The sequence below is a fragment of the Scophthalmus maximus genome, chromosome 1 (genome assembly GCF_022379125.1).
Source record: "Scophthalmus maximus strain ysfricsl-2021 chromosome 1, ASM2237912v1, whole genome shotgun sequence".
NCBI classification, from domain to species: Eukaryota; Metazoa; Chordata; class Actinopteri; order Pleuronectiformes; family Scophthalmidae; genus Scophthalmus; species Scophthalmus maximus.
This window is the reverse complement of record NC_061515.1, coordinates 19899048-19920487: the sequence shown is the minus strand read 5'-3', so window position 1 is coordinate 19920487 and position 21440 is coordinate 19899048. Positions and strand designations below refer to the sequence as shown.

General features: G+C 43.8%; 2 protein-coding genes and 1 long non-coding RNA gene across 9 annotated transcripts; 2 read left to right on the top strand and 1 right to left on the bottom strand.

Moving 5' to 3' along the window:
• Positions 1-14: 14 nt before the first annotated feature.
• On the top strand, positions 15-10654 carry gart (phosphoribosylglycinamide formyltransferase). 4 transcript variants are annotated; one of them, XM_047331078.1, is made up of 24 exons: positions 15-174; positions 423-523; positions 1808-1869; positions 2040-2189; positions 2877-2972; positions 3050-3224; positions 3774-3885; positions 4130-4198; positions 4305-4430; positions 4653-4740; positions 4844-4929; positions 5030-5198; positions 5543-5774; positions 6042-6136; positions 6426-6535; positions 7067-7265; positions 7363-7614; positions 8046-8198; positions 8611-8814; positions 8953-9111; positions 9360-9490; positions 9643-9784; positions 9887-10002; positions 10099-10654. In XM_047331078.1, exons 4-24 carry the CDS (start codon positions 2045-2047, stop codon positions 10294-10296), a joined length of 3057 nt encoding a protein of 1018 aa, XP_047187034.1. In that variant the 5' UTR covers positions 15-174; positions 423-523; positions 1808-1869; positions 2040-2044; the 3' UTR covers positions 10297-10654. The 4 variants fall into 4 exon arrangements, with proteins under 4 accessions (XP_047187034.1, XP_047187031.1, XP_047187032.1 ...); XM_047331075.1 differs by having other exon boundaries at positions 1808-1911; XM_047331076.1 differs by lacking the exon at positions 1808-1869 and having other exon boundaries at positions 423-522; positions 2037-2189.
• On the bottom strand, positions 10359-12732 carry n6amt1 (N-6 adenine-specific DNA methyltransferase 1). Of its 3 annotated transcripts, none has more exons than XM_035632435.2 (7): positions 12480-12732; positions 11850-12072; positions 11672-11758; positions 11499-11589; positions 11299-11382; positions 11086-11227; positions 10359-11003 (listed from the first exon to the last, which is right to left on the bottom strand). In XM_035632435.2, exons 2-7 carry the CDS (start codon positions 11984-11986, stop codon positions 10891-10893), a joined length of 654 nt encoding a protein of 217 aa, XP_035488328.2. In that variant the 5' UTR covers positions 11987-12072; positions 12480-12732; the 3' UTR covers positions 10359-10890. The 3 variants fall into 3 exon arrangements, with proteins under 3 accessions (XP_035488328.2, XP_035488310.2, XP_035488319.2); XM_035632417.2 differs by having other exon boundaries at positions 12290-12568; XM_035632426.2 differs by having other exon boundaries at positions 12330-12568.
• A 34-nt stretch (positions 12733-12766) lies between these two features.
• LOC118309884 lies at positions 12767-20318 on the top strand. 2 transcript variants are annotated; one of them, XR_004793638.2, is made up of 4 exons: positions 12767-13101; positions 13253-13343; positions 16473-16587; positions 17110-20318. It is a non-coding gene; the product is annotated as an uncharacterized LOC118309884 (long non-coding RNA). The 2 variants fall into 2 exon arrangements; XR_004793637.2 differs by having other exon boundaries at positions 12767-13343; positions 17110-19956.
• The last annotated feature ends 1122 nt before the right edge of the window (positions 20319-21440 follow it).

Below are 21440 nucleotides of genomic sequence, written 5' to 3'. Positions count from 1 at the left end.
ATTGATTATGTTCGTTCCCCTTTCAGGACAAAAATAAACTGCGTGGGCGGCGCCACACCTCTTATTGCTAATTAACTCCATCTCCCGTGATGCACTCGGTCGCTCCACCCGGAGGAAGTTGGAAGGAGAAGAAGAAACTGAAATTGGCCACAATAGTTTGAGCAGCAGTGAAAGGTAAGCAGGAGAAACGAAACGAAACGGGACACAACGACCTACTTTTTCGTAGCCTTTAATTGTACTTTGCACTTTTTTCGTAACTCTGCGTCGACGCGAGGCTTCGCTCATTACATCACTGTGATACATTGAATCCACGTGGTGTGTGCGCGCGTGTTGTGTGTGCGCGCGCGTGTTTTGCCCGTGTTGTGTGTGTGTGTGTGTGTGTGCTGGTAACATTCTTCACATCCTCCTCGGTCACTCCGCAGGCTGAGAGCAGAGCTGACACTTCTGACTGCTGTCCTGAACCAACCGGGCTCCGTCTATTTCCTGCTTCACTCGGATCCCTCACACACACACACACACACACGTGAGTATTTCAACGGCGTGACAGATGTGCACGTCACCACTGCTTTCTGTGCTGCGTGTTGTTTTCCCTTCGCTTGTTAAGATCAGAAATGTTTTCTTATTCAGAATGAATGTAGCTTGCACTGGAAAAAATACGTAAATAAATGAACTGGACACGTACTTATTTATCATATTGGAAGAGACCATCAGAAATGAGTGCATGTATTTTTGTGCATGTGCAAATATATAGTGATGCATCCTGTGGGTTGACATTTTTCAACCAAAGAAGTTACTTTATTATTCTGTCATACATCCCATACTGTAGTTTTATACTCAGTGATGTAAAGGAAATGTCAAATGGTCCAATAAAGTCACTTTCAAGTGTCATTAGTGATGCAATACGCCACAACGCCTCAAAGAAATGGCAGTTTTCTTCCTTGGCTTGTGTGTTTGATTTTCTCTGCGGGGTCACATGAGCCAGTGATTTCAATCAAAAGCTGGGGCTCTGCCTAATTGTGGAGCGTGTGCCGCCTGCCAGCTCGCCTGTGCAACACTCACCCTTTTGTACCGTGTCTCATCCCAGCGGCACAATCCTCAGAGCTTTGAGTCACAGGTTTCAGGTCAGTACAGATTGAGATGGTTTGAACTCTGACCCCGTATTGAGTTGTAGGGGTTTGAGTGGTGCACAGAAGTCTTTGCAGGTTTTTTATTTTATTTTATACATGCATACATTTGTACGGCTTAAATATTAAAAAAATGAGGGCGTATTAAAGCTTTTCAATCCAGCTCAGGGAATTCAGAATAGTTCACTTAAGCCTCAAAGCCTGCGAAGATATTTTATCCAAGTGATGAGATTACATTGATCCAATAGTGCTTCATGAGTAACGGCGTTTTCTGTTTGAGTCAATTCCCATTGTGTGACGATATCACATTTTACTAAGAACAGTTAACCCTTTTTTTTATTTCTAATGGGAAATCCTCTCAAATATAGTCAATTATTAAAACACATCATTTGAGCTTGGTTGCAAACACCATGACTAAATGAGAAAAGGTCCGTACATGCACAGTCCCGCCTTTACATAAATGGAAATCTTTTCTTTACCGGAAATTGGTTTAGAAAAAGAAATATGATAAAACGCTGAAAGACAGAGACTGAGGCTACAGCGAGTGGTTTTCTGTATCTCAACCTGATAATGGCTTCGTTTTTGGTTTTTTTCATGCAAATGAGCCCCTGTTTTCAGCCGGCGTACTCTGGCCCTGCCTGGTGACCATGCCATTTAATTGTTGACTTGTGTTTTTGTTCTAGTTGATTGGATCCTTGTTAGTGTGGCATTACAAGATAATATAAGACCCCGCGCCTCAGAAAAGGTCAGCGCTTCCTCCCAGCGTAGCAAACTCCTTTTGTTATAGGTCAGTCTTCGCATGCAATCAAATGGCTGCATTACAGATGTTTTTTAAATGGCAAATGAGAAGCGCCGGCACTGGCCCCAGTGTCACACCACATGCTGGAATCTCTTTATGTTTCCCCCGTCATTCAGGTGCCATGGCAGAGCGGGTGCTGGTGGTCGGTGGTGGCGGACGGGAGCATGCGCTGGCCTGGAAGTTGGCCCAGTCACCACAGATCCAGCAAGTCCTGGTGGCTCCGGGTAACGCCGGCACCTTTAGCTGTGGGAAGATCAGCAACTCTGGTGAATGCAAACAGCGATCAAAAGCTTTTTTCAGTTTACATTCAACAGCTTTTTGTAAAAAGATTACCAAAACTAAAATTTAAAAGCAATAATTTTAGATATTTTTACTTTTAGATACGTAATTTTATTCTATAGCTTTTCCTCGATGCTCTTAACCTTTTACTTTGCACCAAAACACCAAAGCAACTTCCTTGTATGTGAAAACCTACTTGGCAACATATAACCTTCATTCTAACTATTCAATTCTAACTATTACTTTAAACGATGAGTCTATTATGGAAAGAGTAATAAAGTTGTTGTTCTTTTTCAGCACTGGAGTTATTGAATAATTTCTCACATAATTAATATAATGTATAAATGACCCAATATTTTGGGGCATTTTAGGACGCTGTCTGCGAGGCATTTTCTTTTTTTACTGTCTTGTGATTCCCTTGTCTTGTGATTTATAAAGGTTTGCGCTTACTTCATGTCCTCCATTACTACTGTGACTGCTGTGTGTTTGAATACATATATGAGGCGGAGAATTTATGGCTCCTCCATGAAAGATGAGCCGAAGCATGTACGCATAGAATTATGTGTTAATTGATGCACTGACTGTTTAATATGCGACTGTGATTAAAGCCTAATGCTGCCGAGGAGTGTGAATGAAGCCTAAACCGTTTCTCCCTGTGATTTTTCTCCGCGCAGAGGTGTCGGTGAGCAACCACGCCATCTTGGCTCAGTTCTGCAAGGATCATCATGTGGGGCTGGTTGTGGTTGGGCCAGAGGTGCCGCTCGCAGCAGGTAAGTGACATCATTACGGCATCTCAATGATGTCTTATTTTGTGTCCCGTCCCTTCACTGTTGGCATCTCTCCTCAGGTATCGTAGATGACCTGACGGCCGCGGGAGTGCAATGTTTTGGCCCGTCAAGCAAAGCGGCCCAGTTGGAGGCCAGCAAGAGCTTCTCCAAGGCTTTCATGGAGCGCCACGGCATCGCCACGGCCCGTTACGGCTCCTTCACCGACCCCCAGGAGGCCTGCAACTACATCCGCACGTCAGTACACATCCTCCCACACCCATTTTGTGATTAATCATGTCAAGATAGACCTATAACCAGACAATGAGACCGCAGTTATCAGTTTTCGTTTCCAGCAGAAAGGTTGCGGAGCGCTGTTTTTCAAAGCCATTGCACACGAAAATTTGCATCCTTAATAGAAAATGGAAAATCTTGACACTTTCTCCTCTCAGATGGTTTCTTGAGTTAATGATCTCCGATGTGGTGATTGTATTTCACGAGGGAGCGCCCTTGAAAAAAGTTGCAACAGAATCATTGTGGTAACTTTTCAAGTGAAAGTCATTCCTCTAGTCATATAAACCATCTTGGGCAGAGCAGCAGCTGCCATGTTCCGACAGCCGTCATCCATACAGATCCACCGTTGTGCGCGCTGCAGATGTTAAATGGTCCACAAAAGACACTTTGTGCTGTAATGTCAACAATGCAGCATCTGTTCCAGATGTATTTTCCGTGAGAAAGATGTCGATTTTTTTATTTTTTTTACTTCTGCACATTACTGAGCTGGTTTAATTGTCTCGGGGTCTCCAGCGCCAACTTTCCCGCACTGGTGGTGAAGGCCAGTGGTCTGGCGGCAGGGAAGGGAGTCATTGTGGCAAGAGACCAGGACATGGCTTGTCAGGCTGTGATGGACATCATGAAGGTAGGAAGGAAGAACTAGAAAGAAAAGGAAATGCCTTGCTGTATATGACTAAACCTTTCAAATTACTGTTGTTTGATTTGATTATTCAATCAAACGTTTACATTTGACGGCTGCCTTCTGGGTAGCTGTCGAGATAATTTCCCCATTATCTTTCCGTGCCTAAGCTGTATTTAGAGCTGCTGCAATTATTATTTTTGTACAAACAATGGATCAAGTTGGTATGTGAAAGTTGTCGCTCTGACAGGACAGAGCTTTTGGAGCCGCGGGGGACACGGTGGTGGTTGAGGAGCTTCTAGAGGGGGAGGAAGTGTCGGTGAGTAAAACGCTTACACTGAAATCCAACATATTTGCAGAAGTTTCATGTTTGAAAGGAGCGTTGACCGGACGGGGCGTTTATCCTCCTTCCTCTCCTCCTCCAGTGTCTGTGCTTCAGCGACGGCTCCTCGGTGTCGCCGATGCCTCCGGCACAGGATCACAAGCGGCTGCAGGATGGTGACCTGGGGCCAAACACTGGCGGCATGGGGGCTTACTGCCCAACCCCTCAGGTACTGTGGTGACATTTAACAATGAGCAAGGTCAAGCTCTGCTGCCAGATTTCTGTCCTAAAACTTAACAGAGCCAAAGGGGGGGAAATAGGTGATCTATTTCCCCTTCCTGCCAGACTGGCTCTACATTTTTTCTCGGATACTGCCCACTTTAGTGTGCAGCTAATTCAAAGGAGCTCCAAGCTGCTGTTGACTCACCGGCTTTATTTCGATCCCGTGCAGGTGAGTCGGGAGCTGCTGCAGCAGATCAGAGAGGAGGTCCTGCAGAAGACTGTGGACAAGATGAAGGAGGAGGGAATGCCTTATGTGGGCAAGTGCTCTGTGTTTTGTGTTTTCATCTTTGAAGTGGTGAGTATATAGTTTCAGATGAATGATACGCAGCCTCCCATCTCAATCATTTTTTTTTTCTCCAGGTGTGCTGTACGCAGGGCTGATGTTGACCAAGCAGGGGCCAAAGGTGCTCGAGTTCAACTGTCGCTTCGGTGACCCCGAGTGTCAGGTGTGTTTCATTAACGGCTGTCCATCAGCTGATTGTCTCCATGTAAAAAATTTACAGTTATAGTTTGCTCATCTCATCTCCCACCCCCCCACCCCCCCAGGTGCTGCTGCCCCTGCTGAAGAGCGACCTGTATGAGGTAATCTTGAGCACCATGAATGGCACTCTGTCCTCCAGCGCCCCCGTGTGGCACCAAAACAGCTCTGCGGTCACTGTGGTCATGGCCAGCCCTGGTTACCCTGGCTCCTACAAGAAGGGAGTAGAGATCACAGGTACGCGTGGCACTAAAATAAGTCGTATATCTGCCCTGTCATAAATGTCAGAGTACAATAAGGCATATATAATGGCATAAAAGTGTCTCACGATAGTAAGGCATAAAAATGTCATTTTACGGTAAGGTTTCAATAAATTCATGTTGGACTCATTTTATTTTTATTTTCTTTAATTTTCTGATAGATGTTGAATTCAAGTTCAGATGAGAATTAAATGGCCTAACTAAGGATTATTTTCATTATAATATTCATGTTCATTCGTATTTGGGCCATAAATTGTCATCATCCATTGATAGATACATTACACTTTGAACTATCCGTGCGACCCTGCTGTCCTTCTCCAGGCCTGTCCCAGGCTGAGGACAAGGGGCTGCAGGTTTTCCACGCCGGCACGGCCCTGAAGGAAGGAGGCGTGGTCTCCAGCGGCGGGCGGGTCCTGACAGTCACGGCGGTCAGCTCGTCCCTGGAGGCGGCTTTGCAGACAGCCAATCAGGGCGTGGCCGCCATTTGCTTCCCGGGCGCCGTGTTCCGCCATGACATCGGCCACCGGGCCATCGCCCACCTGAACCAGAGCAGGTGTGTGTGAGTGTGGTACAGGCTTTTTCACACAGATCATTACTTATTGTGTTTGTACGTTTTTTTTATATCATGTACATCTGTGAAAATAATAAACTTTACAGTGGATGTACCTGTGTCCTAGTTTTTTTTTTAAAACTAATCTAGCAAGTAAATCTTTTGATTTGCTTGTGTACTTCTTTGTGTACTATTACTTCTAATCTTTCTCCACAAGACCTAGTTCTAGTTGTGATATTGCGCTGGGAATAAAAACTGTGTCTCTGACAGAGGTCTGACCTATAAGGATAGCGGAGTGGACATCGCTGCCGGTAACAAGCTGGTGGAGATGATCAAGCCTCTGGCTAAAGCAACCTCTCGTACTGGTAATTTCAGTTTCTTGTACAAAAACTGATCACTAATTAATGATCATATCCTTGTAACTTTCATTGTGCATGTTTCAAACACACATTTTTGTCTTATTCCTATCCTATTTTAAGCATCTAAACTAAAGCCTTTTCTCAATAGGAAAAAAAATGCTGTATGTGTAGGCATTGTAGTGATTTGAATTACTTCTGTTGAGGTTAATTCAGCTGCACTAATACTGACAGTTAAATCAGAAACAATGGATGAAGCAGTAACAATGTCTGTGAATGTTTTTTTCCACCCCATCAGGTTGTAATGCTGAACTGGGCGGCTTTGCTGGTCTGTTTGACCTGAAGGCGGCGGGATTTGTTGACCCAATCCTGGTATCTGGGACAGACGGAGTCGGGACCAAGCTCAAGGTGGGACATGAATTCTTGAAGAAGAAAAGGCAGATTTGTCAGCTGATCGTTATTGTAACGATCATTACAACTGTCCACTCGATGCCTCGAGTCATGGGTTTTTCATGCTCACTGTCATTGCACAATGTGTGGCACCCATTGTGATCGCTAAGTCGTGGAACAAATGGAAATCGAATGGAAGTGATAAAACGCCCCCTCGGTCCAAATTGGCTTTATTTTTTTCCTGATGGGCTAACAAATAACCTTTTAAATAGGATCCAAATGTGGCTGAGAAGCAGTGGAGCAGCAGGGGTGACGGGCTTATCTGTAGACGGATTCAAAGGCTTAGACTCTGGCTCCTTAAAACCCCTGAACAGAAATAGAAATTCATTTAAAGTGTGAAAGATCCAGGATTATTTCATGGAAGCAGATTGAGCTCATTGTCAGTTAGTCTGGAGTTGTTATATATATATATATATATATATATATATATAAATTTCATTTGAAGCATTTTGCTTCAATTTTAAAAAATTATTTCTTTTTTCCATTCAGATCGCTCAGGCGTGCGGTCAGCACAGCGGCCTGGGTGAGGACCTGGTCGCCATGTGTGTGAACGATGTGCTTGCTCAGGGCGCCGAGCCGCTTTTCTTCCTTGACTACTTCTCCTGCGGCTGCCTGGACGTGGATGTGGCCGCCTCTGTGATCGGCGGCATCGCTAAGGCCTGCGAGATGGCAGGCTGTGCTCTGCTGGGTGAGAGAAGAGGATGCAGTCCTAGTTAAAACAACATCAGAGGTCTGCGTTTCAAAAAGGCCAGAGCTAAATGTCTCATTCCTGTGTCCATGTACAGGGGGTGAGACAGCAGAAATGCCCGGCGTCTACGCTGCAGGTGAGTACGACCTGGCCGGGTTCTGCGTCGGAGCTGTGGAGCGTGGAGCGCTGCTGCCCAGGCTGGGGGACATCGCCGAGGGGGACCTGCTGATCGGAGTGGCTTCTTCGGGGGTTCACAGCAACGGTTTCAGCCTGGTCCGCAATGTCCTGGAGAGGGCCCACCTCAGCTACAGCTCCCCCTTTCCCTTTGGCAATCAGGCACAGACTGTCGGTAAGTCTCCTCCGAGGTTCACTCTTTCACTCTCCACGCTTTTGTTTATCCATCAGCAGTATTCTTTTTCTCTTGCGAGGTCAAGTTGATTTAGTCGATTCAACTTTTCCACCTTCTGCCATTTCCATCACTGGGATATATCCCGGGAGAACGCTATTCAGTTTCTTGTTTCGGTTTCGCTATGGTAGATGCAAACTTTTTTAATTGTTGTTTTTTGTTGTTGCAAAAACTGTCCCGGTGACCAAGACAATAACATGGTGAAAGCGAGGCTGTCAGGGAACCATGAGTGGATGGGGTCGTTTACTCTGTGCAATCAGTTTTAACACCCTAATGCAGAGTTTGAGCCAAAAAAAGTTTTCCATTTTCCACTTAAATCATATCTCTAACTTTAACTTTCGATTCTCACCGTTTGACTGAAATTCTGCCTCCAGGAGAGGTTCTGCTCACACCGACAAAGATCTACAGTCGTCTGCTCCTGCCAATCCTGCGCAGCGGTGCTGTGAAAGCCTACGCGCACATCACAGGGGGTGGACTTCTGGAGAACATCCCCCGGGTGCTGCCCCAGGAGCTGGCAGTCGATTTAGGTGAGATGAAAGCACAGGTGCATTTCACCTTCATATGCTGGTAAGCATGTAAAAAAAAAAAAGGGACATCAACAGTATGGAAAGGTGGTTTGAAGCTTCATTTGCATTTTGAAAATCAGTTCTTTATCTATGGTTTCCTAGTGTGAAGAGAAAAATTGGAATAAAGACAGGTTCCTGAGTGAACATATTTATAGTTTGAATGCCGTTTGTGCACACTGAGATCAATGCAAATGTAAACATGAATAAAAAGCCTTCTTATCATATTCACACAGTTCACCTCCACTTTTGTGTGTGTATGCTGGTAGTCTGGGAACAAATGCATTCGTGAAAATGCGGAGGTCACTTTGAGGTTGATATCTAAGGCCACAGGTCTCTAATTAATATTTACACTTTGTTCCTGCTCGTGATTCAGATGCGTCTCGATGGAGCCTCCCTCCAGTGTTTTCTTGGCTCCACAAGGAGGGGGGCCTGAGCGAGGAGGAGATGGCCCGCACCTTCAACTGTGGCCTGGGGGCCGTGCTGGTGGTCGCCCCCCTGGATGCTCAGAGGGTTCTGCGCCAGCTGCAAGCCCACGAGGAGGCCTGGATCGTGGGTTCACTGGCCCACAAGCAACCAGGTGAGCCACTGACACACTGATGAGTGAATACTGCACAAAGTCAGATGATGTAAATTCACTGTAATCTTAAATAGCAGGTAAAACAGAAATGGAGTTGTTGGAAATAAGTAACTACGTTTTTATTGTGTTTTTATGCAGGCGCAGAACCTGTGATTGTGCGTAACCTGAGAAACAGCCTGCTGAATGCAGGACCAGCCTCCGGTGGAGAGTTGGGGGGTGAGCTGAATAACGGTTGCCATGGTGACATCAGCACACCGAGGAAGAGGACAAGAGTAGCCGTTCTCATCTCTGGCACAGGTGGGTTTTTTTTATTAATCTTGGAATAAGAATTGCAACTGGAATCTTCTCACAACTCCCAGAATACACAAAGTAAACATTCAGCTCATAAACCCCTGTAACACAGCATTGTGCTTTTACACCTCTTTTTTTACAAATTAAACAAAGGAGATGTAACATGTTCACAGGGAAATATAATCCAGTGCTAACGAAATACATCTACGAGGATCTCTTATTGTGTGTCTAAAACATGTCTTCTTGTGTCTCAGGCACCAACCTTCAGGCCCTGATAGAGCAGGCCAAGCGTCCGTCCAGCGCAGCAGAGATTGTGGTGGTCATCTCCAACAGGCCGGGAGTTCAGGGCCTGAAGAGGGCCTCCCTGGCTGGCATCCAGACACGGGTAATGATAATATTAATAGTGCTACTACAAATAATAAAAACAAAACGTAAAAGATATGAGATAATGGAAAGAAAGCATCGTGATCCCAAAGGATTAGACTGAGTAATAAAAGCCCGATATTAGGTTAAGAGTTATGTTTGTGTCCCAAATAGGTGGTGGATCACAAGCTGTACGGGAGCCGAGCAGAGTTTGATGGCACCATTGATCGTGTGCTGGAGGAGTTTGGGGTGGAGCTGGTGTGTCTGGCTGGATTCATGAGGATCCTCACTGGAACTTTTGTCAAGAAATGGAATGGTGTGAAAATGCTGTTGAGGACAACAAGTTTTTCTCATGTTTGCAATTCTGATCATGTCACATGAAGGTATTTTATTATTATTATTATTATTATTATTACAGGAAAGCTACTGAACATCCATCCATCCCTGTTGCCGTCATTCAAGGGCGTGAATGCCCAGAAGCAGGCCCTGCAGGCTGGGGTGCGCGTTACAGGCTGCACGGTTCACTTTGTAGCAGTAAGTATGAATTACCACATGTCAAACTGAGTGTTTGTTTGGTTTATTTTATTTGAACAAGTCAAACCGGTCTGTGTTTTATCAACCTGCGTTCAGGAAGAGGTGGATGCCGGCGCCATCATCGTGCAGGAAGCTGTGTCCGTGCTGAGCAGTGACACAGAGGAGAGTCTGTGCGACAGGATCAGGGAGGCCGAGCACCGAGCATTCCCTGCCGCTCTGGAGCTGGTGGCCAGCGGCGCAGTCAGGCTCGGCGAGGACGGACACACAACATGGAAGTCAGGTCCACAGAGTTAAAGGAAGATAAAAATGCAGCTCAACGTTTTCCGTTCCTGTCATTTACCAGCATCGACAGCACGTTACTTAAAACCCCTTTTATTTTATATAAAAAGACAGATGAATAGAAAACAAATGTACTGCTTCAGGTCTCAGTATTAACTTTTTGCTGTTCAGACCGTTTGAGCTGTTATTCTTCACGGGATGCTATAAGTTTATAAACGTACATAGATAAGAGTAGCATTTCAACTTCTATTAGAAAGAAACATCATACTCAAAATGAAATAAAATTCAAATTTTACCTTTTCAAGAAATGTTACATTTATAATTGTGTCTGCACTGGAATTAACTTAACTTAATAAAAGAGGCATGTAATGAATTCTTGAATTGTCTGTATAACTCAAACTTGTCATTCATGATTAAAAATGTCTTTCGGTTTTGCAAAGTCAGAATGTGTACATCAGACACAACCTCTCATACAGTCGGAAAACTGGAAAACTTGTCCTTGTAAATTCCATTAGGTGGATTGAATATCCCCAAAATATGTCCGGTCCCCATTTTATCAGTGCAAAATTCTTGTTGTAATCCCGTCCAGCGCAAACTTCTTTTGGCAGATCATAGCTGGCTCCTGTGGAAGCGCAGGACGGACAGTCTCTCATTTCCAGCTCTTGCCGACAAGCACTGCTCTCCCTTCAAGTCACAGTTTCCCAGGAATTTGATGATTTCCTCTGGTGAGAAAAAAGGGGAGAGAAACGGTTGAATATGTTGTTTGTTGCGCTGAACATCATTTTGAAGATATAAAAAACCCACCTGGATCATTCTCAGCAATGGTAATGAGGTAAAACAACCCGTTACTGGACAGCAACTGGGACACCAAGGGCAGAAATCTGTCCGTCACTTCTCGCCCTCGCTTCCCGCCAGCCCAGGCTGCTTCTATGCCTCTGCTGCCGACCTGTAAGGGAAAGCGCTCGCTGTTAATATGCACCAAACTTCACTGACCTGTGCGGGACAGAGCAGAGCCACCTCTTCTGATGGCGTCACCACGTAGGGAGGGTTAAACAGGAGCACATCCACTTTTCCACTCAGCCGGGGCAGAAGGCAGTCCACCTAGAGGGCGGACAGGAAACGTTTCAATGTGTATTTGAGGTTTCTTTTTTGTTTTTGTTGTGGCATGATTCAGTTACACTTGTGCACATCATGCATGTGACTGTTACAAGTCTCACCAGGTCTGTGATAACCGGCTGTAGTAGAACATTATTGCAGGACGCTGTCATCTCTGTGCACTGAGCTGCTGCAGGATTCACATCGGTGCAACTGAGAGAGGAACACAATGCATGATCAGACTGTCCAATGCATCAACCAGTAAATCCATTTCATTCACGAGAAAGCAGCTCACATGTGCAAAGCCGGAGATCCAACCACTGAGGCCAGAAACGCGGAGACCGCTCCAGAGCCACTGCCGACCTCCAGGCACACACAAGGGCTAGAAACGAAGAAGACGAACACCCGGGTTCAGAGGTCAAGTTCAGGTGAGTTTTACAGGACATGTACGACAGTTGTGAGCCGTGTTTGACCTCATCAGCTGCAGCCGCTGCGCGTCTTTCTCCAGCGCGTCCATCAGGAGGAAGGAGTCCTCCGCGGGCTCGTACACATCCTGGAAGCGTCCTCGTCCGGCGTGGGAGTAAACGGGCGTCGGGTGACCCGTGGACATGTCTGGTCCACGGTTGCAGCTTCGCTCACGGCACGTCTTCCCGGTGTTATGGCCCAACTGGTTTCCTATTTGACTTGTTCCCGCACCTAGCAGCAGCAGATGTTATCCGCTTCAGTCAGCAGATTCGTCACTCCTTCACAAACATATTAGTGGCAATTTGCACGTCGCATCGGCTCGCATCTCACATCTACTGCGGCGAATATGATGGAATAAGTAAGCACTAATTTTCAGCCACCTACGTAAAAAATAAAGTGAAGAAAATAAAATTCTTGCAAGATCGCATTGAACTGGATTAGATCTCACCACAGCAAAAGACTCAACACTGAAAGTCCTCGATAATCACCGTGAGCCACGACAAAAGAGGTGCAGGTGTCCGTCACATATTGATAGATGATGTCATCCTCCGGGGACCACGTTGATTTGGGTTCACCTGAATCAGCTGGTTACCTTCGGCTCCTCTCAGGAAATACACGAACTGATCAATCATACTCACTGAAGGAGTGACGAATCTGCTGACTGAAGCGGATAACATCTGCTGCTGCTAGGTGCGGGAACCAGTTAAATCGAAAACCAGTTGGGCCATAACACCGGCTCGCTCCACTCACTGCGCAGTCATCAGTGTCGCCGGAGACCTCACACGTTCACGCGGTGTTATTGTTGTGACGCTTAAGTATGTGTTAGTGACAAAATACCGTCAATATTCCCCATAAACGACGTGAGCTAATGCCGTTTATCAGCCACTGCAGCTTTGCAGATCGACGATTAACTTCCGTGTACATAATACACGTCACGGTGACGCAACTTAACCTCTTATCTGCCGGTTGTTCTTGTTTTTTTAGTGGCTGTATTTCAGCGTCTTTTATTTATTACAGGGTGACACGTGGTCACTCTGAAGGTTTGACGTCTTGGGTTTGATATTTGTTTTGATTTGATGAAACAAACAAAACTGAGGTCATTGTAATCGACCCTAAACACCTCAGAGAAAGACTTTCTGAGCATGTGGCGGCTGGTCACTGGAGGGAACTGATTCGCCGCCCCACCTGCTGGAAAGTGTTTTTATTTTTTTCCTTTTTAAAACAAAATGGGGTTTTTTCAACAGTAACCGCTTATTTCAAGTAAGAGTGTTTAAATGCACAATTGTGTGTAATGTATGAAATGTACATCAATGCTTCATTCTGTTTATCCCTGACCCGGACCCCAAGCGGAGTGGACAACACGGACACTTGACAGTGACGGACGTGAATTCATTGAGTTTCTCTTCACCAGCTTCCGTTTGAGAGACAAACTTTGGCGGAGAAACTACAGGTGAAAGAGTTGAGTCCAGATCAACCTGAGCCCTCAATTAGACAGCAGGCGAGTGAGTAAGGGGAACGATTCAATTTTACAGGTTATTTATGTATAATAAAATAATAATATGTGTGTGTGTATATATATATATATATATATATATATATATATATATATATATATATATATATATATATATATATATATATATATATCCACTAGTTGGAGCCTTGAGTAAAGTGAGAGGGTTTTGCAGCAGAGCTCTTTATTCCGTGTTTACCTCCCTATTGATTCTAAATTAATAGATATTTTCAATTATTATATTCTATCACATTTTATTACATTGTATGACATTATGTTAGATGTCGAATATTATAGTGCTTTATTTCGTCTTGGATTAAAATAATTGTGTTATGTGTTAATGTAAATGTCATGTGGTCAATTGTATTTTGTCTGTTGGTTCAGTTTCAAGTCTACTCCAAGGTGCTGGAAAGGAGGGTTCGGCCAATAGTCGAACCTCAGATTGAAGAGGAACAATGTCGATTCCGTCCTGGACGTGGAACAACGGACCAGCTCTTTACCCTTGCAAGGATCCTGGAGGGGGCCTGGGAGTATGCCCATCCAGTCTACATGTGGTTTGTGGATTTGGAGAAGGCGTATGACCGGGTCCCCCGGGAGATACTGTGGGAGGTGCTGAGGGAGTATGGGGTGAGGGGGTCACTTCTTGGGGCCATCCAATCCCTGTATACTCAAAGCAATAGCTGTGTCCGGGTTCTCGGCAGTAAGTCGGATTCGTTCCCGGTGGGGGTTGGTCTCCGCCAGGGGTGCGCTTTGTCACCAATCCTGTTTGTGATATTCATGGACAGGATATCGAGGCGTAGTCGTGGTGGGGTGGGGTTGCAGCTCGGTGGCCTGGGGATCTCATCACTGCTTTTTGCAGATGATGTGGTCCTGATGGCACCATCGGTCTGTGATCTTCAGCACTCACTGGATCAGTTCGCAGCCGAGTGTGGAGCGGTTGGGATGAGAATCAGCACCTCAAAATCTGAGGCCATGGTTCTCAGCAGGAAACCGGTGGATTGTCTACTCTGGGTAGGGAATGAGCCCTTACCTCAAGTAAAGGAGTTTAAGTACCTCGGGGTCTTGTTTGCAAGTGAGGGGACAATGGAGCGTGAGATTGGCCGTAGAATTGGAGCAGCGGGGGCGGTATTGCACTCGCTTTGCCGCACCGTTGTGACTCTCGATCTACCGGTCAATCTTTGTTCCTACCCTCACCTATGGTCATGAAGGATGGGTCGTGACCGAAAAAACGAGATCGCGAGTACAAGCGGCCGAAATGGGTTTCCTTAGAAAGGTGGCTGGGGTCTCCCTTAGAGATAGGGTGAGAAGCTCAGTCATCCGTGAGGAGCTCAGAGTAGAGCCGCTGCTCCTTTGCGTAGAAAGGAGCCAGTTAAGGTGGTTCGGGCATCTGGTAAGGATGCCCCCTGGGCGCCTCCCCTGGGAGGTGTTCCAGGCACGTCCAGCTGGGAAGAGACCTCGGGGTAGACCCAGGACTAGGTGGAGAGATTATATCTCCACACTGGCCTGGGAACGCCTCGGGATCCCCCAGTCAGACCTGGTTAATGTGGCCCGGGAAAGGGAAGTTTGGGGCCCCCTACTGAAGCTGCTGCCCCCGCGACCCGACCACGGATAAGCGGTTGAAGATGAGATGAGATGAGATGAGAGGTTCAGTTCTCGCATGTTTCAGTAAAGATGAGCTGTGAGACCATTAACTAAACTCCATATCTACGAAAAATACAATGCTCTTCATGTAAAACTGTAGATGTCAGTTACATATATTCTTCCCTGTATAAAACTCACATGCATTCATTTGTATTTCCTCAGAGATGTTTATTATCCCGTCTAGACAAGTAGCTGCTCTAGAGTGACAATTTTGCAGTTTATTTAGTCAATAAACGTAATTTCATTGTCATCATTTCATTTTGTGGTCAATAATCTGGGCTTGAACAGGGTGTCCCAGATTACTGAAACCTTTAGCCACAGGACTGAGCCTCCACACCCAACAAGTCTCATACACACTGAGCTGTTCTCACAGCTTTTCACTCTTCGCTTGTTCAGGTGGACTTCAACAAAAGTGTCATGAAAGTCATATCTTCAAACTATTCTCTCTGGTTTGGGTTTTGAACCTGTATCTCACTGACCGAGCGATTCTTCAGCCGCAAATTAGGTCTCCACTCCACCGAGCTGTTCTCACAGTTTCTTCCTGTAAAACAAAGAGCCATTCATGTGAAGCCTGGGCTGCTTCCTCTCTGACTTCTTAGCAGTGTCAGTGGTGTGTCACTGTCTGCAACTTGATGACCTGAGATGAAATTGAGAACAGCTTGGTGGTGTGGAGGCTTAGTCTGTGGCTGAAAAAGCACTCAGTCCATGAGATGCAGGTTCAAACCCCAGACAGAGAGATATAAGAGTTGGAAAATCTAAATTTTGACACTTGGTGATTTCCTTAAGATGTGCACCAGAATTCCGTTGTATTTAACCATGCAATGACAATTGGTATCTTGATCTTGAATTATCAAACAATGGGGGGGAATATCAGACTGCAGATAAATCTCACACAAAGAAACCCCATTCCCCCCCCCCCCCCCCCATCCTAATGCATCTCTTGGTCCGGTCCAATTACTGGGCCTCTGCATTTAAGTCAATGGTGCCCTCATTCAGACCTTTTATCCAAACCAGGAAGGAAGGACTGACGCAGCAGACACGGTAACTCAAAGACAAAGACAATTGTATATTACAACAAACCGAGTAAAACCAATTTTGTGCCCCTCATTTAGAAAAGTGTATTGTCAACGAACCATAAACAAGATATTAAAGGAAAATTGACTGTTTCTTTGTGTTAATTTAAATCACTGCAAAGAAAGTATCAAGACATGTGCTAATGATGCTAGTTTGTGAATCCTTGAACCTATATGGAATCTGAAATTTGTGTGGTGAGACTGTGAATTTTACCTCTTTTTGTTATTGTTTTTTGTTTGTGACTGCTGCTTTTTCACAGTTTACATGTTTGAAGGTGAAAACCTGTTCGATGTGTTTGCTACTTGTGCTGCAGCCTGACTAGCATCAGGAGATGAACACTCAATAGTAAACCTGATAAAATTCCTTTGCTTATTTACATGCCTTACATCCTTTGCTCCTCCAGGTGGCGCTCCGCCGTTTACTCCAGCTGTCCTCCACCGTGAGCATGACCCTGCGCAGGAACATCAAGCATCTCCTCCGTCCTCTACAACCAGACCAAGGAGCTGGACCTCCGTGCAGTAAGTGTTCACGTATGAGATCGTGAAAAACACAAGTCCTGTCGTGAAGCTTTCCTGTGTGTAAGAGATGGTCTGTGGATTTACATTTGCTGATCATAGTCTAGGAAGGAAAAAGTATCTGCTCAAAAATTCACTAGCAAAATAATAAATTAACTCCAAAAATGTCAAAGCAGGTCCCAGAATTCCTTGATGGTTTGTGGATTCGAGGAGAAAAAATCACAATGTTAAAAGTTTTATATAACCAAAGTTTTTAATAACCAAAAACATCATAGCTGGTTTCAAGATGGAAATCTGGAGCTGTTAAACCAACAAGTCTTACAGTATATTTAATGTTAAAATGCGATAACATGGTGCAGTCAGGATAACTCAAGATGATTCATGCCTACATGTTCTTCCGCAGACCAATATGAATGTTAAAATGTATATAGTTGAACTTTTTGATCAAGGTGTAAATATGTTGAGTAATTTTGTTGTTTAGTATATTATATGTTTTTTCCCTTCCCTACTTATCTTTGTCTCGAGAGCCGGCGTGCTGACGTACCCCCGGCATCATAACTCTTCATCCACTACCTCTCGGGGCTGCCCCCGACTGCATCACCTTCTTCGTCCTGTTGATATACACCATCATGTTAATATTCTCACCTTCAGCAATCTTTCCGGGGTCCCTCCCGCGCATCGCTCTCCAAACCGAGCGGAATTCGATACCACTTTGAATATGACACGATTACACCTGAGGCCGCGAACGAGCCCACTACGCCACCTGACGCTCTTACTTTGGGAAACGTTTGTTGTACTTCAACCCGCACTTTGAATGTGGACTTAGAATATTTTCTGAAAATGTTTTAGCTTGCGGCTGCGCACCATTAGTCGTCTAGACAGAGAAGTACAGAGTTCTCTCAGATGCATTAGATTTGCGACTCGTGCAAGAATCAAACTCCATGCGCAGAATTCGCATGCAGCCATTTAACCAGGTGAGCTACTCTGCCTGATGGTGTGAACTGCCCACAAAGACTTTATGATTGTGTCCATTGATCTGGGGACTTAAAGTTTTTCTTTCGCCTGCATGATTAGAACTTGCGCCTCAGAGTTGAACTTATACACACGAACCAGATGTTTAACCAAGTGAGCTACTTGGACAAGTAGTTCTTAAGATGTACTCTGACTTTCTAATTGTTTGACTTGTTCATGGGCCTGAGTTTCCTGTGTAAGACGCTGGTGAAGTGGTAAGATTTTAGGCTCACATGTGAAAGGTTGACAGACCAAGACCCACAATTTTTGTGATTTGGTTGAAACAAAACATATATTTTAACTTATTTCTGAGTAATTATGTTGAACAAAAACTTTGTGGCAGTGTTTTCATTTAAATAAATCCTACAAAACACAAACAAGTTGACTGAAAACTTTAGCAGTTTGTCTTCTCGAAAGCCAACAGCAGGTTAAATGCGAAAAAAACTGGGCTCAGGAAACTTCCTGAGTAAGACGCTGGTGAAGTGGTCAGATTTTAGGCTCACATGCAAAACATTGACAGATCAAGACCCACCATTTTTGTGATTTGGTTGTAAAAAAACATGCATTTAAACCTTTTTCTGAATGAAGATGTTGAACAGAAACTTTGTGGCAGTGTTTTCATTTACATAAATCCTACAAAACACAAACAAGTTGACTGAAAACTAACCTTGACCCTACTTTGATGAGAACAAATTGGACCAAACATATTCAATTGTGGTGTAGAGGCAATGATACAGGTATGGACATATTAAGGTCCATGGTTTGATTCCCACCTTTAATATTTTTACAATTTGTCCTCTAAAATGTCTGCTGCTGCCTCATTGATGAGAAAAAACTAGAACAAATGTATTCATTCCATGGCGTAGAGGCAATGAAACAGGTATGGACATATAAAGTTCCATAGTTCAATTCCCATGTTTAACAATTTTACAATTTGTCCTCTTGAATCTGATGTTCATGAGAACAAACTGGACAAAAATAAGTGTGAAAGATGGCTGTTGAGCAATAAGACACGAGGCTCTGATGCGAGAGACCCAGGGTTCAAGACTTAGAGTGGACTCAAACATGAATGAATGAATGAGATCCCGTAATTGAAACACAGACCTGGAATTTCCTCAAGTGTAGTGGATAGAGGAAGGCAGGAGAAAATGTCTGCGGGCAATGTGAAGAGATATTCACTTGTGAAATTAAGTACAAGACTCGGAGGAACATTAGATACACTGGTTGGCGTGGTGAGAGTGACGGTGCGCTGTGAAATGAGGGGTTAAAAAAAATGTATTGAATAATAAAAACGAAAAAATACTATTTAAATACATTTTTATAAAAAATATTTAAAAGATTAAAAACGTCAGTTAAAAAAATGCACCCCCCCCCCCCCCCCCCACCCCCTGTCAACCTTTCACTTTCAACCCAGTGCCTTTGCCACTGCACCACCAGGCTACACATGTAAAATTGACTTGACCCAATTAAAAAAAGAATTTGAAAAATACACCTATAAGTACATTACAAGACATGGACAGACACTAATCTGCATATGCTTAAAGGCACAAATTAAATAAAAGTATGTCATATTACAAGCCATTACTTTCTCAGGTACATTTTTTCAATTTTTTAAAATTCTCTGTAACGTTCAGGCATTTTAGGTTTAGTATCATTCCGCTCAAATTATGGTAAAGATATTGAAAATGAAAAGGAGAATTGTATAACGGATCGTCTGAACACGAGAATTTAAAATCAGAGGTGGAGGGATGGAGGGGACTCGCTGGTAAAGATGGATGAACTGTGGTTGAGGGTTGACGGGGTCCAGGGGTCCGTAGATCATGTGCACTGCAAGACAAGACGGAGGAGAGAGGGTCACAGTGGAGGAGTGATACATGAAGGGAAATATGTGATATACCAATCGGATTCATCATTTCATCAATTTAAATGTTTCCTGATTTCCTTTTCTTTGTAGCCACGTGAGCGGCTGTGTGAGGCTGTACTATACACTATACTATATTATGATGTTTTCTTCTCATTTTATGCCATACTATATACAATGTTGTTTTTTATCATTTTATGTCATACTATACTATGTCTTTTTTGCAGTTTTATGCCTTAACTATACATATGCCGTTTTTTTACATTTTATACCTTACTATACTGTCTTTTTTAATGTTTTTATGTCATAATACTATGCTGTTTTTTTCTCATTTTGTGCCATACTATACTATGCCGTTTTATGCCTTACTATACTATGCCATTTTTTTCACATTTCACATATACTATGTCGTTTTTTGCAGTTTTTATGCCTTACTAAACAAACAAAAGTGAACAAAATAAATGATTTGCTGGGTGGCTGCTGGGCATAATCAACATCAATTAAGACTGTTTTCGACATCAATGCAGCAGACAAGTGTATCCATTAATCAGTACATTTACTGTGTTACTGTACAGTTTCATGTATCTGTACTTTTCTTAAGGAGATTTGTTTTCTACTCTACTACATTTTTATCATTCATTGCATTACATGTTTATTTTTTACTGTATAATTCTGCCAAATAACTCAAAGGACAGCTGGATTAGTCCACTGATCCAATGCCAGCAGACAGGTAACATATTCACTCATAACAGTCTCAGTGTTGCTGCTGGCCTTGTGTTACTTTGAATACTTTAAGTATATTTAAAGGCAAATACTGACTTTGTGTAAGTGGTTCTTTTATTTGAGTAAATCTCTGTCTGTTTGTTAGTATTTTACTTCCTCCACCACTGAAGAATGAGCACCAGGTGTGTTTATCTCCTGATGCTAGTCAGGCTGCAGCACAAGTAGCAAACACATTGAGCAGGTTTTCACCTTCAAACACATGTGACACAGCGATTAATTCTCTATTTTTATTATTGATTATTTGGCTATTTTCTCAAATCATTTGGTCTATAAATGGTCAGGTGAAAATTAGCCATCACAATATCTTAAGGCCAGGGTGGAAACAGTTTTAAATGTCTAACACTTTCACTAATAGGTGCACTCTTTACATTTGTATTCCTTATATTTGTATAGTTTTGCCTTTCTTATGTTTTCTTATGTGTGTATGGTGTGTGACAAGTCACCCTAATCGCATTTAATCGCCACTTAGCTCCCCCTAGTGGTCAATGGGACTTACTGCTGACTTTGAAATATTATATATATTGGAAATTCAGTTGCACAACTGTTGCATTTTAGGCTGGCATTGGGTAGCTGTTTCCTATCAGTGTGGTACGGGCACCAAGAGGAGTGAACTCTCTCTTTGAATCATCTTTTGTCAACACCCACATGGCAAACACAGTAACACACGACCTTTGGGTTCACAACTGGACTCAACTCTACCACCTACTGGTGCACACTTCACTGTTCCCTATGACAAGAGCAAACCTGTTGAAACGAGGCTGAAGCCAAAAGTATCATGAGGCCAGGAGACTTGAATAACTTCAAATTACACAAACAAATATACAGTGCTTGTGATGATAATGAAATAACTTTTGCAGCAGTTCAAAATTAACATAGTGGAATTATATGAGTCACTGTGCAGTTAAGTTAAGAATAAGTAGGTTTAAAGTAAAACAAACCATAATGTGTAGCTCAACTATGGTTATATTTAAAGAATACACTCTTATTTTGCCACAAAGGTGTAATGCATCAAGCTGAAGAGGTTGTATGATGTACAATAGAGGACCAGATTAAAGTGTGGGTATTTAATGATATGTGACGGGGCACTACTGTAGAGTAAAATAGAGTAAAGAGTAAATTCCCTGCAACACAGTGCAAAACAGTGGAATGACGAAGAGAATGGGTCTCGGGATCACAGTCTCCCCTGCATTCTCCATTACTC

What these genes read in the sequence shown, in the direction of transcription:
- gart (XM_047331076.1), top strand. Translation starts at nt 2,045, where the DNA reads ATGGCAGAGCGGGTGCTGGTGGTCGGTGGTGGCGGACGGGAGCATGCG. An exon ending in TAGAGGGGGAGGAAGTGTCG is followed by an intron (nt 4,199 to 4,304) that starts GTGAGTAAAACG and finishes CTCCTCCTCCAG; the next exon opens with TGTCTGTGCTTCAGCGACGG. An exon ending in TAAAGCAACCTCTCGTACTG is followed by an intron (nt 6,137 to 6,425) that starts GTAATTTCAGTT and finishes CCACCCCATCAG; the next exon opens with GTTGTAATGCTGAACTGGGC.
- n6amt1 (XM_035632435.2), bottom strand. Translation starts at nt 11,986, where the DNA reads ATGTCCACGGGTCACCCGACGCCCGTTTACTCCCACGCCGGACGAGGA. An exon ending in CAGCGGCTGCAGCTGATGAG is followed by an intron (nt 11,759 to 11,849) that starts GTCAAACACGGC and finishes CTTCGTTTCTAG; the next exon opens with CCCTTGTGTGTGCCTGGAGG. An exon ending in GGATCTCCGGCTTTGCACAT is followed by an intron (nt 11,590 to 11,671) that starts GTGAGCTGCTTT and finishes TTCCTCTCTCAG; the next exon opens with TTGCACCGATGTGAATCCTG.